Source organism: Arachis hypogaea, chromosome 2 (genome assembly GCF_003086295.3).
Source record: "Arachis hypogaea cultivar Tifrunner chromosome 2, arahy.Tifrunner.gnm2.J5K5, whole genome shotgun sequence".
Classification (NCBI taxonomy): domain Eukaryota; kingdom Viridiplantae; phylum Streptophyta; class Magnoliopsida; order Fabales; family Fabaceae; genus Arachis; species Arachis hypogaea.
In genome coordinates, this window is record NC_092037.1 from 16,870,535 (window position 1) to 16,886,041 (window position 15,507).

At 37.2% G+C, this 15,507-nt stretch overlaps 1 protein-coding gene and 1 pseudogene across 1 annotated transcript; one reads left to right on the top strand and one right to left on the bottom strand.

Moving 5' to 3' along the window:
- Window positions 1-2,500: 2,500 nt before the first annotated feature.
- On the top strand, window positions 2,501-5,176 carry LOC112739800 (small ribosomal subunit protein uS2-like; annotated as a pseudogene).
- Window positions 5,177-6,074: 898 nt separating this feature from the next.
- Window positions 6,075-7,217, bottom strand: LOC112722428 (protease Do-like 5, chloroplastic; the record flags this gene model as incomplete). Its single annotated transcript, XM_072211134.1, has 5 exons — window positions 6,075-6,343; window positions 6,427-6,501; window positions 6,584-6,671; window positions 6,791-6,912; window positions 7,133-7,217. Coding segments are annotated over 5 exons (477 nt in total), but the record flags the coding sequence as incomplete, so codon positions are not given.
- Window positions 7,218-15,507: the final 8,290 nt, after the last annotated feature.

Sequence of the window (15,507 nt, forward strand, 5' to 3'; positions counted from 1 at the left end):
GGCATTTTTCAATCACATGTATATGTTGTGTGTAAAGTATTTCTTAATGAACTCCTGGTTCTTTGTATTGTCATTCAGCTTGAAGGCTATTAAGAAAGCCATAGTTAGCTCTGATGTTGGTATGACTCCAAATAATGACGGTGAAGTTATAAGGTTGACTCTCCCACAATTGACATCTGAAAGGAGGAAGGTATTTTCCATTTCCAATTCTTTCCTTAATGAGATTCCTTATCATTCCCCATTCCTTATGGAAATCATTGTATAGATGGATTCAATATAATATTTCTAGTTGGTTCTTCAATTTTTATTTAATTATTAACAAAATGACAAAGCATTATATTTTGATCTTTAATTTATTGATAATGTGTTATATTTTGTTAGATGATATTGATGCTGATTTAGATCAAGGTGGTGGTAGTAGTAGTAGTACATTTTATGCTGCACCACTTGCTTTTTCTAGTCCAAGTAGTGGAAATGAAGGTGATGATATCAATGACGCAAATCTGCAGCAAGTTATGGAGGATTTTGATGATTGATGACAAATTTGGATTATTTTGATGTTGCTATGTTATGTTTGATTGGTTGTTTTATTTTTTGACTTTTGAATTTGTATTTGAATGAGATTATAACATTCTGGTTTATGTAGTACTTTTAATTTGAATGATATTTTAAAGTTTACATTAGAATATAATTATATTTTCATGTGTTTATTTATATTTTATTTATTATTTTATTATAACACGATTTTTTCGGTTCAACCACGATCGAACCAGTTGAACCTATGAACCAGTGAACCAGTAGCTAGAGTGGTTCGATAACCGGTTCGGTTTTCAGAACCTTGATAACTACTTAATGACTAAGAAATGAGTGTATAGAAGTCTAAGGTTCTTAGGGGGACTTCTATTAAACAACACAAAATTACACTAAAAGCTCTATAAATTCTCAATCACATTAATACTATGAAAAATCATGGAGTGCAAGTATATGTGAGTGTTGAGAGTCAATTTATTTGATTTATGCATTTCATTTCCAATTTCACTTTAGTTCATTTCTGTTCGTTCAATTTCAAGCTTTATTCTTTAGTTTTCAGTTTGATTTAGTATTCCAATATTTTTTTCTTTTTTTTCTTATTATTTTAATTTTAAATTTATGTTTACTTCTATTTTCATTTTATTCATGTTAAATATTTGTTTATACTACATTACTAATTAATAATACATTGGTTATAATTTTCATTCGACTACTTGCAAAGTTAATTTCGACACTTAGTCGATAAATTTTGGGTTGAACTTTTTTTAGAGGAATCTTATTTGCTTTTCGAATTGAGATCATTGATACAAGTTTGATTGATATCTTGTATCGAGATCAAACAAAACATCATGCGAAACAATTAAAAAATAAGATATTTTTATCTTTAAAATTTGATAATTTTATGATAAGTGAATATCTTTTTTATTCTTTTGTCAATGCTAATTTTTTTTTTAAAATCCAAAAACTCTAGAGATCGAATTTTGGTTAGTAAATATATTTTTTAAATAATCATTTAAATATTCTCACAAAATTTCAAATTAAATATACAAGTAACTTATCAAATATAAATATTATTTGTCACTTATAAAAAATAGCATTTTATATTTTATTATTTCTATCATATTTTAGAATAATTAAAAATATCTTTATCATTAACAAATTTTAAAGGTAATTTTGTTTAAAATATTTGATAATTTCAAGTAATTTTAGTGGTTTTATTATCTTTAAGATTTTTAACCATTTTGGAATGACATCTATACTTTTCAAATCTCAACTGATTGATTGTGAGAAATAGGGATGCACATAGTCCGGTTCAGTCCAAAGACATGATCCGATCTCGAATATTTTAGGGGCTAATTTAGTGTGATTTTACCGAGTTTAAAATCGGATAAGGGTCTTAAAAATAGACCCGGTCATTATTTCAGTCTAGGTCCGAGTCAAGGCGAACTCGGCTTCACTCGATCCATGTGTATCCTAAGGGAACTAAAAAAGATATATATTTTAAATTAATTTTAATATTATGTTATAAGAATTATAAGCTTATTGTTTTATTTTTAATCACTTGTTGAATTAGAAAATAGATAAAAAAAGCATCAAATTAGAATTTATGCATAAATTTAAATTCAAATATGGATATCAACTTTTTAATAATAAATTTCTTTTTTATAAATAAGTGTATCATAAATAAATTTTTTTATAAATTGTTGTTAAGGTTTTAAAGATTCAATTTTAACCTAATTTAAACATGATATAATTGGGACACAAAAATATTTAGATTTTATTGAGTCTAAGATTGAAGTAGAGTCCAAAAAATAAACCCGGTTATATATTTAGAGTAACCCAATTTCAACCGGCCATAAAACCCATGGTGAGAAAAACACCCCTTTTAAAACCCTAAGTCGTGAAACCTTCTTCCTTTATAACTGCAACTGCTACAAATTTCTCAAGAGACCAACTCTCCTCCCCAACGATGGCCACTTCCGCCGCCACAACCGCTGCAGTGTCGCGCCAGCTCTCGCAGAAGAAGCAAGACATCCAAATGATGCTCGCAGCTGAGGTTCATCTCAGAACCAAAAACTGCGACTTCCAGATGGAATGCTACATTTTCAAGCGCCGCAATGATGGTAACCCACTCTTCTTTTGATATTTTATTTGGGGTTATACGACTAGTTTAGTTCTTGAAATCTAACGAAGAACACATATTTGTGTAGTTTCTTTGGGGTCTAGATACTCCTTGCTCTTCAATGGGTTTAGCATTTTTTCTTCTATTTATCTTTTCGTGTGTAGGGTTCTTTTTTTGGGAGACATTTTATTAGTTTGTTATAGACTAGTGTTTGTCAATTGTTCTCGATTTGCTTTGTGCTATTGATTGAAAGGGTTAATTTAATTATTAATAAGGATTTTGACATGAATATGTGTACTTGCATTATCACATTGTTTTCAAAACAGCTTATTATCATAATTTTCCAATGAGTTTCTGATGAAAAAGCAACTTCTATCCCAAAATTTATGAAACATATACACGCCTTTAATCTTTCCGATGATTCCCTTTGCAGTAGGAAAATATTTTTATGGCTTGGTTGATTTTTCGTATTCCTTGTCCCCAGGTATTTACATAATTAACCTTGGCAAGACATGGGAGAAGCTCCAACTTGCTGCTAGGATTATTGTTGCCATCGAGAACCCTCAGGACATCATTGTTCAGTCTGCTAGGCCATATGGTCAGAGGGCAGTCTTGAAGTTTGCCCAATACACGGGTGCGAATGTAATTGCTGGAAGGCACACTCCTGGAACATTCACTAATCAGATGCAGATATCCTATAGCGAGCCTCGCCTACTCATTCTGACTGATCCAAGGACTGATCATCAGGTGCCACTTTTTTTAGATGTTTGAAACTTATTTTTTTCACTTGTGTTGAGTGTAGTGGTGTATGTTGTTTCACAATTAACTGTCAATATGTTTTTATGGGAGTTTGAAATTCTGTTATTAGTTTATCTCATTTTGAGTTTGCTTTTCTATTTTTTTATTTTTTAAAATATGTGCAGCCCATTAAGGAATGTGCTCTTGGAAATATTCCGACGATTGCCTTCTGCAACACTGATTCTCCGATGCGCTATGTTGATGTTGGCATTCCTGCCAATAACAAGGGGAAGCACAGTATTGGTTGTATGTTTTGGTTATTAGCAAGGATGGTTCTGCAGATGAGGGATACTATTCGTCCAGGGCTTAAGTGGGATGTGATGGTAAACTAATTTTGCTCTTAACGGGTTGAACTATTATTATTTTGTAGCTCTTTTAGATTTATTGTGTGTTTCCCAATGTCTGCATTGCAAATGTCTCATCTGGTATGCACTTTTTTAGAACAATCTTTCTTGCAGTACATACAGGTGTAAAAAATTTGGATAATTCACATGATAAAATAGTTTGGGGTTCAAAATTATACAGATGTTCTAAACCAATTTTGTTACACGCCTGTCCTAAATAATCTAAAAGGTGTTTAGGACAGGCGTGTAGCAAAAATTGGTTTAGAACATCTGCATAATTTGAACCCCAAACTATTTATTCATCTGAATTACCCAAAAATTTTCATATTTTATCAAAAGATAGTAGCGTTATTATGTTGTTTCCTTTGAACTTTAGCTAAATTATGTCGACTTTTCATGTATAGGTGGATTTATTCTTCTATAGAGAACCTGAAGAGGCCAAGCAACAAGAGGATGAGGAATTACTAGCTTCCCCAGAATATGCCATTCAAGATTTTGGTGCTGTTGGCATTGCCAGCTTCCCTGCAGCTGATGGGGAATGGGGGCTGTTACAGCTGAACAATCCTGGACTGAACCAGTTCCTCGACAACCCAGTGTAGCTGCACCTGCTAACTGGGCCCCAGACGCCGGTAAGAATAATTATTTCCACTCTGGATCTGTTAGTCACATGTGTGATTTAAGTTCAATTTTATCTATTGAAATTTTCTGTCTATCAAGTCTTTGTATTTATTCTCCCATTAGTCTGTTAAATTTAATGCAACATAATTGTCGCATTTGCTTCTAATATGTTCTAGTTAAATAATTCTGGATTGTTGTTGTGTTGAATCGTTCTCCCTCAATATGCAAGAAAATCGGTACGCCTTACCATAGTTCTGTCGAAAACTGTGATGGCAATATATTTGACCTAAGTTCTTTTGTATCCGCATCTGCAAGTGATTGGGAGCCAGTTCCAGCTCCACAGGCTTCCATTCCTGCACCCGGAGGTGTTGCTCCCACTGGCTGGGAATAAGCACTCTTAAGATTTAAGCACAACTAATCAAAACTGTTCTGAAGAATTTTCTCTTCCTTTAGTGATGTATATTGACACGATTTTTAACAAAACTATTATTTTAGAGAGTACATTGTATTTTATGTTCTTATTTGGTTAATCCTTCAAAGATATTCAATATATTGAGAAAATTAGTGATCAATATCCGACATTCTTCGTTCTAATCAACATAACCTTTACAGTAGCATGGACATAATTGAACATACTGTTTACAATTAGGAAAGGGATTATGATCAAATTGAAGTTCTATATTTGTTGCTTTTTCAATAAATGCATGTGCAGCTGAATGATTTTACGTGGAATGCTAGGCTTGGTTGGACACTGTATATTTAGCTGTTTATGCTGTAAAAGATTGTAGGTGGTGCATGTGGCATCTTAAATTCTTAAAGCTTTCTCTTTTACTTGTACAATATCACACATTTATTTTTCACATTTGTTATCTATACCAGCAGCTTATGTTTAATTTCATAATTGATGGTTTAATTTGTTTGGTCTTTGTATTATTATTGCAGTAGATTTGTACCTTTTTATTTGCTACATATTGTGTTTATTTGCATCCCAATTAGCTCAAGCAGAGTTTCCCAGAATCACTCATATGTTTGTGTACTTTTAAGATTAGTCTAGTGTAATTTAACCTTTTTATATACCTTGTATTTGAATTTGAGGCCATGAGAGAATATAGTTTCAGTTGTCCTGAAACTCTCTATGGCTTTTGTTTGACATATCACTATTGTTCATTTTTGGAGCAAGATAGCTCTGGCAGTTGTGACATTGATTTCAGGTTCTGCAGCAATTGGGCAAAACAGTGGTGCTATTATTTGTGGGCACACACAACTTGAGGAAAAATAACTTCTTTATCTAGACTTGCAGAAAGGGACAACAGCCCCATGTTGATGATGGTTGGTGTACATGATTTGTTGAGTGGAGAACCATAATATCTGGCTTTGGTCCAATTTCATGTTCTGTGCTATACTGTCTTGGACGGTTGCTATACTGACATTTCGACTTACATCGACTCACCTTCAGGTCAAACGATCTTAGTCGAGCTATCTGTATTGTCGAATTTTGTGCTAAATCACAAAATCAACATAGATCATATACCTACCTCTAACAAAGCAACTCACTTTCGACATCAATTAGTAATTTCTTTTTTAATGAAAGATAGTGGAAAAACTCCTACGTATTCATTGTTGATATTTCAATTGATATATTGATACATGACAATAGTTGATTTATGCACCTCAAGTCATGCTATTATATCTGAGATTAATATTGCTAGTAATTTAGCATGCTTGTAAAGGTTGTTGTTTGAACATCAATCAAACATGTCATTCATTCGTTACCAAAACCTATTACTGTAAAAAACGTCACACAAGATATGGAACATGGTTGATCAAAACCTATTACTGTAAGGTGTTCCATAAACAATAAGATATGGTACAGTCCTGAGAACAGTGTCAATGGAAATTGCAAAGTTAACACTTGATGACATTTCGCTCCCTGAAATTGCGTAAAAAATAGCAAAATAAGTATTCTTGGGGAGTTAGAACATTAGTGAAGAATAGCATACACATAACAGTTACCTTTTCTGGTGAAGGTTGCTGTGTTTACACCAATAACATGGCCATATGAGTCAATCAGTGGTCCCCTTGAGTTTCCTGTTTTCCATCCATGCACACATAACATCACAATTCAAACATTAGCATTGGAAACATCAGGAAAATGAGGTGTGTTGCTTGCCTGCATTAATATCTGCATTAGTTTGAATAGCTCCTTTAATGGCCCCTCCATTTGGTGAAGGTATCTCACGCCCTAAACCACTCACCACCTGCAAAAGTTACACCACACAATACACCATCATAACATCTGTTTCTTTCAATACAATGAAGTAACACCTAGAAGGTGCAACACATTTTGTTCTATCATGGAAACAACATGAAAAATTACCCCTGTTGTGAGAGTATTTTCATATCCATAAGGATTTCCAATTGCGAAACAATTTTGACCTACATGTAACTTGTTAGATTGACCAAGAACCACAGGCCTGATTTCGTGCCCATCAACATCAATATGCAAATAGAAAAATTATTGTCTGTTAATTTTTAGAACCTTAGAAGGTAAGTGTTGATGCCTCAAGTTAAGGAAAAATGTCAGCTATGCCTATGCAACATCAACACGATCAAGAGAAAAGAAACTCTGGATCATTATTATTGGCATATAAAGAAGAATCCTATAAGATTGACAAATAAAGAAATCAACTGTTGAGGTGAAAAAAAGGATTAGAATGTACCTTGAGAACAGCAAGATCATAGGCTGGATCAAACCCAATTATCTTGCCTTCACTGTAGAAGCTATTCCCTTTGGCATCAACTAAGAAAACATGTAGACAATATCATGATTTTGCATTAATAGTAGTGCTGTGCTGCTACTCAGATAAAGGGTGGTTGTTTGCATTCAGATGGAACGCTACGTTTTCAAGCGCCGCAATGATGGTAACCCACGCTTCTTTTGATATTTTCTAAATGTTTCTAGTTCTACTAGGATGCAATGGCAGAAAATATTTTTTAGGCAATCTAAAGTTGCTTTGTAGACGAAAGAATGCTGAAGGGGTTTAATCATATCCAAATTTGTCCAATATCAAAGGTCTCAGATGTAAAAGACATGACCCAGGTTCGATAAATTAGTTTATCTTCTATGATTTATAAATTTATTTCCAAAGTACTTGTTCATAGGCTTCAAGGAGTCATGAATTAGTTAATTAGCCCTGATTTGAGCGCCTTTTAGAAAGGGAGACTAATCTCCGATAATATCCTTATAACTCATGAATATATGAATTACTTAAAATAAAAAGGTGAGTCTAATTGATGAAATGACTCTGAAACTTGATATAAGTAAGGCACATTAACATTTCTATGGTTTATATTGCATAAGCTAAAATTTGAGCCTAAATGGATTGGTTGGATTCAAGAGATGGTGATTATAATTTCTTATTCTGTTATCGTTGAAAGTCAATCATATGGATATTTTAAGCCAAATAGAGGTATCAGATAAGGTGATCCTTTGTCTCCATGTGTCTTTTTCTTTTGTGCAAAAGATCTTTCTTTCTTGCTAAATAAAACAGAACAAAAGCAGCACATCTCTAGTATCGTTGATAGTGGTTGCTTTTCATTCCTATAGCGTTCTTGGCTTCTCTTTCTCCACGAGTTTCTCTTTGAGCAAGCACTGCTATTTAGCTGGTACTTCAACTTCCTTTCCTTGTTCTGTTCTGAGAGAGTGAGGTATTAAAGATTTATGAAAATCTTATTTGATTGCTGTTTTTCTTGGATTCATTTCATTCATTCACCATTTCTGATTTTTTATGCTTTTAATATTAGCTTAACTTCATTCTTAAATGGCACTTATAAATTGGTAGAAGAGTTCACTTCAGGCTTTTTTATTAAAAAAATAAGAAAAATACTTTAATTCTCTAATTACGCATGGCTGAGAATAATTCCAAGAGTCAACAGTCCCACTTCACGCACCTTACCCACAAAATGGAAGTTTTCATGCCAATTTAGAGTAGCCGGCCACGAAATGGCACCTCAGGAACAGCGTCCGCGAATTGGTGCAACTCCGGGGTGGTACACGCGAAGTGGCTGCTGTGATGGTGGGGCTCATTTTCTCTATTGTATTCACCAAAAACATTTCCAAATGCTACCTGATGAGCGGATAATTTGTATGCTTTTTGGCATTATTTTTAGTATGTTTTTGGTATAATCTAGTTAGTTTTTAGTATATTTTTATTAGTTTTTAGCTAAAATTCACTTTTCTGGACTTTACTATGAGTTTGTGTGTTTTTCTGTGATTTCAGGTATTTTCTGGCTGAAATTGAGGGTCCTGAACAAAAATCTGATTCCGAGACCAAAAAGGACTGCAGATGCTGTTGGATTCTGACCTCCCTACACTCGAAGTGGATTTTCTGGAGCTACAGAAGCCCAATTGGCGCGCTCTCAACGGCGTTGGAAAGTAGACATCCTGGGCTTTCTAGCAATATATGATAGTCCATACTTTGCCCAAGATTTGATGGCCCAAACCGGCGTGGCAAATCAGCCTCAGAAATTCCAGCGTTTAACGCTGGAACTGGCATGAAACTTGGAGTTAAACGCCCAAACTGGCATGAAAGCTGGCGTTTAACTCCAGAAAAGGTCTCTACACGAAAATGCTTCATTGCTCAACCCAAGCACACACCAAGTGGGCCCGGAAGTGGATTTTTAAGTCATTTACTCATCTCTGTATACCCGAGGCTACTAGTTTACTATTAATAGGATCATTTGACATTGTATCTGTACCTCATGACACTTTACACGTTTTCTTTGTGTACTTTCCACGGCATGAGTCTCTAAACCCCATGGTTGGGGGTGAGGAGCTCTGCTGTGTCTTGATGGATTAATGCAATTACTACTGTTTCTCATTCAATCATGCTTGCTTCCATTCTAAGATAACACTTGTTCTCAACCCGGATGAATGTGATGATCCGTGACAATCATCATCATTCTCAACTATGAACGTGTGCCTGACAACCACCTCCGTTCTACCTTAGATTAAGTAGTTATCTCTTGGATTCTTTAATCGGAATCTTCGTGGTATAAGCTAGAACTGATGGCGGCATTCAAGAGAATCCGGAAGGTCTAAACCTTGTCTGTGGTATTCTGAGTAGGATTCAATGATTGAGTGACTGTGACGAGCTTCAAACTCCTAGCAGGCGGGGCGTTAGTGACAGACGCAAAAGAATCACTGGATTCTATTCCGGCCTGACCGAGAACCGACAGATGAATTCCGCGTGCTGTGACAGAGCATATGCAATCGTTTTCACTGAGAGGATGGGAGGTAGCCATTGACAACGGTGAAACCCTACATACAGCTTGCCATGGAAGGAGACTTGCGTGTTTGAAGAAGAAGACAGTAGGAAAGCAGAGATTCAGAAGATGGAGCATCTCCAAACCTCAACCTATTCTCCATTACTGCAAAACAAGTAATCATTTCATGTTCTTTTGCTTTTCACAATCAATCCTGATAATTTCTGACATCCTGACTAAGATTTACAAGATAACCATAGCTTGCTTCAAGCCGACAATCTCCGTGGGATCGACCCTTGCTCACGCAAGGTATTACTTGGACGACCCAGTGCACTTGCTAGTTAGTTGTGCGGGGTTGCAAAAGTGTGATTGCAATTTCGTGCACCAAGTTTTTGGCGCCGTTGCCGGGGACTGTTGAGTTTGGACAACTGACGGCTTATCTTGTTGCTTAGATTAGGACTGTTTTATTTTTGTTGGTTTAGAGTCTTTTAGTTGAGTCTAGTTTCATATTCTAAGTTTGGTGTCAATTGCATGCTTTTGTTTTTCTTTTAATTTTCGATTTTTGCATGTTCTTAGTCCCTTTTTGATTTATAAAAATTCTAAGTTTGGTGTCCTCTTTGTGTTTTTCCCTTAAAAATTTTGGAAAACTGTGTGTTTGATTTTCTAAAAATTTTAAGTTTGGTGTCTTTTTGTGTTTTTCTCTTTCCTCCTTTCAAAATCAAATCTTTTTCATAAAAATTTTTCAATCATATCTCTCTAATTGCTATTTTCAAAATCTTTTTAATTAACTCATTGATTCAGTTTTCAATTTGCTTTGATCTTATTTTCTCTTTGATTTTCGAATTTTTATTTTAATTTTATTTTGTTTTATTCTATTTTTTTTCGTAAATTAAAAAAAAAACAAACAAAATTTATCTCTTTGCAATCATTATCATTTCCCTTTTGTCCATTATGGACTTAAGTGGGATCAATCAGTCCAAAAGGACTCTGGGGTCATATGCTAACCCCATTACAGCTGCATATGGGAGTAGCATCTGTACACCTCCCATCAAAGCAAGCAGCTTTGAACTAAATCCTCAACTCATTATCATAGTGCAGCAAAACTGCCAGTATTCCGGTCTTTCACAGGAAGAACCTACTGAGTTTCTGGCACAGTTTTTATAAATTGCTGACACAGTACATGATAAAGAGGTAGATCAGGATGTCTACAGACTATTACTGTTTCCATTTGCTGTAAAAGATCAAGCTAAAAGGTGGTTGAATAACCAACCTACAGCAAGCATAAAGACATGGAAACAGTTGTCAGACAAATTCCTGAATCATTTTTACCCTCCAAAAAGGATGACACAGTTAAGGCTGGACATCCAAGGCTTTAAACAAGAGGATAATGAATCCCTTTATAATGCCTGGGAGAGGTATAGAGGTATGCAAAGGAAATGTCCCTCTGAAATGTTTTCAGAGTGGGTACAGTTAGACATTTTCTACTATGGGCTTACAGAAAAAGCTCAGATGTCTTTAGACCACTCAGCTGGTGGATCTATACACATGAGGAAGACAATTGAAGAAGCTCAAGAGCTTATAGACACTGTTGCTAGAAACCAATATTTGTACTCTAGCAATGAGTTCTCTCCAAAAGAGGAAGTCATGGCAGTAGTCACTGACCCTAGTCCTCAAGAACAGATAACTGAGCTTAATCAACAATTGCTCCTGATGACAGAACAGTTAGCAGACTTTAAAGAGATGCTCCATGAAACTAAAGTTGCTAACAAGAGCATAGAACTGCAGTTAAATCAAGCAAAACAGCAAATATCTAAACAGATAACAGAGGAATGTCAAGCAGTTCAATTGAGGAGTGGGAAGACCCTGAATAACACTGCTCAAAAGAGTAAAAAGCCAAACAAGGAACAATTGACAGAGGACAACCAAACCACTGTTCAAAATTCCTCTGAGGACAGTAAGAGCCCAGAGAGGAATGTCATTGGCGTTCAGACGCCAGAAAGGGAAGGAAGGCTGGCGTTAAACGCCCATTCCTTGCCCAGTTCTGGCGTTCAAACGCCAGAAAAGGGGGAAAAGTTGGCGTTAAACGCCCAATTTCCACCCAATCCTGGCGTTCAGACGCCTGGGGAGAATCAGACACCTGAGAGTGCTGACAGTAATCCCTCTAACAAGGCTTCTTCAACCACTTCTGTAAGGAATAAACCTGCAGCATCTAAGGTTGAAGAGTATAAAGCCAAGATGCCTTATCCTCAGAAACTCCGCCAAGCGGAACAGGATAAGCAATTTGCCCGCTTTGCAGACTATCTAAGGACTCTTGAAATAAAGATTCCGTTTGCAGAGGCACTTGAGCAAATACCTTCTTATGCTAAGTTCATGAAGGAAATCTTAAGCCATAGGAAGGATTGGAGAGAAACTGAAAAAGTTTTTCTCACTGAAGAATGCAGTGCAGTCATATTAAAGAGCTTACCAGAAAAGCTTTAAGATCCAGGAAGCTTTACGATACCCTGCACATTAGAAGGTGCCTGCACCAAGACAGCCCTATGTGATCTTGGAGCAAGCATCAATCTAATACCTGCATCCACTATCAGAAAGCTTGGGTTGACTGGAGAAGTCAAACCAACCCAGATATGCCTCCAACTTGCTGATGGCTCCATTAAATACCCATCAGGCATAATAGAGGATATGATTGTCAAGGTTGGGCCATTTGCCTTTCCAACTGACTTTGTGGTGCTGGAAATGGAGGAGCACAAGAGTGCAACTCTCATTCTAGGAAGACCTTTCCTAGCAACTGGACGAACTCTCATTGATGTACAAAAAGGGGAAGTAACCTTGAGAGTCAATGAGGATGAGTTCAAGTTGAATGCTGTAAAAGCCATGCAGCATCCAGACACACCAAATGACTGCATGGGCGCTGACATTATTGACTCTCTGGTAGAAGAGATCAATATGGCTGAAAGCCTAGAATCAGAGCTTGAGGACATTTTCAAAGATGCTCAACCTGATCAAGAAGAACTAGAAGAAGCAAAGGAATTTTCGAAAATTCCTCAGGAGGAGGATAAACCTCCCAAACCTGAACTCAAACCACTACCATCATCCCTGAAATACGCATTTCTGGGAGAGGGTAACACTTTTCCAGTGATTATAAGCTCTGCTTTAAATCCACAGGAAGAGGAAGCACTGATTCAAGTGCTAAGGACACACAAGACAGCTCTTGGGTGGTCCATAAGTGATCTTAAGGGTATTAGCCCAGCTAGATGCATGCACAAGATCCTATTGGAGGATAATGCCAAACCAGTGGTCCAACCACAGAGGAGGCTAAATCCTGCCATGAAGGAGGTGGTGCAGAAAGAAGTCACTAAATTACTAGAGGCTGGGATTATTTATCCTATTTCTGATAGCCCCTGGGTGAGCCCTGTCCAAGTTGTTCCCAAAAAGGGAGGCATGACAGTGGTTCATAATGAAAAAAATGAACTGGTTCCTACTAGGACAGTCACAGGGTGGCGCATGTGTATTGATTACAGAAGGCTCAATACAGCCACCAGAAAGGATCATTTCCCTCTACCATTCATAGACCAAATGCTAGAAAGACTAGCTGGCCATGATTATTACTGCTTTTTGGATGGCTATTCAGGCTACAACCAAATTGCAGTAGATCCTCAGGACCAAGAGAAAACAGCATTCACTTGCCCTTCTGGCGTGTTTGCCTACAGGAGAATGCCTTTTGGTCTGTGCAATGCACCTGCAACCTTTCAGAGGTGCATGCTCTCTATCTTCTCAGATATGGTAGAGAAATTTCTGGAAGTCTTCATGGATGACTTTTCAGTATATGGAGACTCATTTAGCTCCTGTCTTGATCACCTAGCACTTGTCTTGAAAAGGTGCCAAGAGACTAACCTGGTTTTAAACTGGGAGAAATGTCACTTTATGGTGACTGAAGGAATTGTCCTTGGGCACAAAATTTCAAGCAGGGGAATAGAGGTGGATAAGGCAAAGGTAGAGGTAATTGAAAAATTACCACCACCTGCCAATGTTAAGGCAATCAGAAGCTTTCTGGGGCATGCAGGATTCTACAGAAGGTTTATAAAGGATTTTTCGAAAATTGCAAAACCTTTGAGTAACCTGTTAGCTGCTGACACACCATTTGTGTTTGACACACAGTGTCTGCAGGCATTTGAGACCCTGAAAGCTAAGCTGGTCACAGCACCAGTCATCTCTGCACCAGATTGGACATTACCATTTGAACTAATGTGTGATGCCAGTGACCATGCCATTGGTGCAGTGTTGGGACAGAGGCATAACAAGCTTCTGAATGTCATTTACTATGCCAGCCGTGTTCTAAATGACGCACAGAAGAACTACACAACCACAGAAAAAGAGTTACTTGCAGTGGTCTATGCCATTGACAAGTTTAAATCCTATCTAGTGGGGTCCAAAGTGGTTGTGTACACTGACCATGCTGCTCTTAAATACTTACTCACAAAGCAGGATTCAAAACCCAGGCTTATAAGATGGGTGTTGCTTCTGCAAGAGTTTGATATAGAAATAAGAGACAGAAAAGGGACAGAGAACCAAGTAGCTGATCATCTGTCCCGAATAGAACCAGTAGCTGGGGCGTCCCTCCCTTCTACTGAGATTTCTGAGACTTTCCCAGATGAGCAACTCTTTGCCATTCAGGAAGCTCCATGGTTTGCAGATATTGCAAATTATAAAGCTGTGAGGTTCATACCCAAAGAGTACAGCTACGTGCAGAGAAAGAAATTAATTTCAGATGCCAAGTACTACCTCTGGGATGAACCATATCTCTTTAAGAGATGTGCTGACGGAGTGATCCGCAGATGTGTACCCAGAGAAGAAGCACAAAGGATCCTATGGCATTGCCATGGATCACAATATGGAGGACATTTTGGAAGTGAGCGAACAGCCACTAAAGTCCTCCAATGTGGCTTCTACTGGCCTACTCTCTATAAAGATTCCCGAGAGTTTGTGCGTAACTGTGACAGTTGTCAAAGAGCTGGCAACTTGCCTCATGGATATGCCATGCCTCAACAAGGGATATTAGAGATAGAATTGTTTGATGTATGGGAAATTGACTTCATGGGACCATTCCCACCATCATACTCAAACACTTACATTCTGGTGGCAGTGGACTATGTATCTAAGTGGGTAGAAGCAATTGCTACACCCACTAATGATACCAAGACTGTGCTGAAATTCCTCCAGAAAAACATCTTCAGCAGATTTGGTGTTCCCAGAGTATTAATCAGTGACGGAGGCACTCATTTCTGCAACAAACAGCTATACTCTGCTATGGTTAGATATGGAATTAGCCACAAAGTGGCAACTCCGTATCATCCACAGACAAATGGGCAAGCTGAAGTCTCTAACAGAGAACTAAAGAGAATCCTGGAACGGACTGTGATAGCCCGAAGAAAGGATTGGGCAAAGAGCTTGGATGATGCTCTGTGGGCATACAGAACAGCATTCAAGACTCCTATAGGAACCTCTCCATACCAACTGGTATATGGGAAGGCCTGTCATTTGCCTGTGGAACTGGAACTTAAAGCCTACTGGGCAACCAGATTCCTAAACATGGATGCACAGTTAGCTGGTGAAAAAAGATTGCTCCAGCTAAATGAGCTAGAGGAGTTCAGACTCAATGCCTTTGAAAATGCAAAAATTTATAAGGAAAAGGCAAAGAAATGGCATGACAAGAAGTTGTCAACCAGAGTCTTTGAGCCAGGACAAAAAGTCCTGCTCTTCAACTCTAGGCTTAGACTGTTTCCAGGAAAACTCAAATCCCGGTGGAGGGGTCCGTATGTGATTACAGGAGTG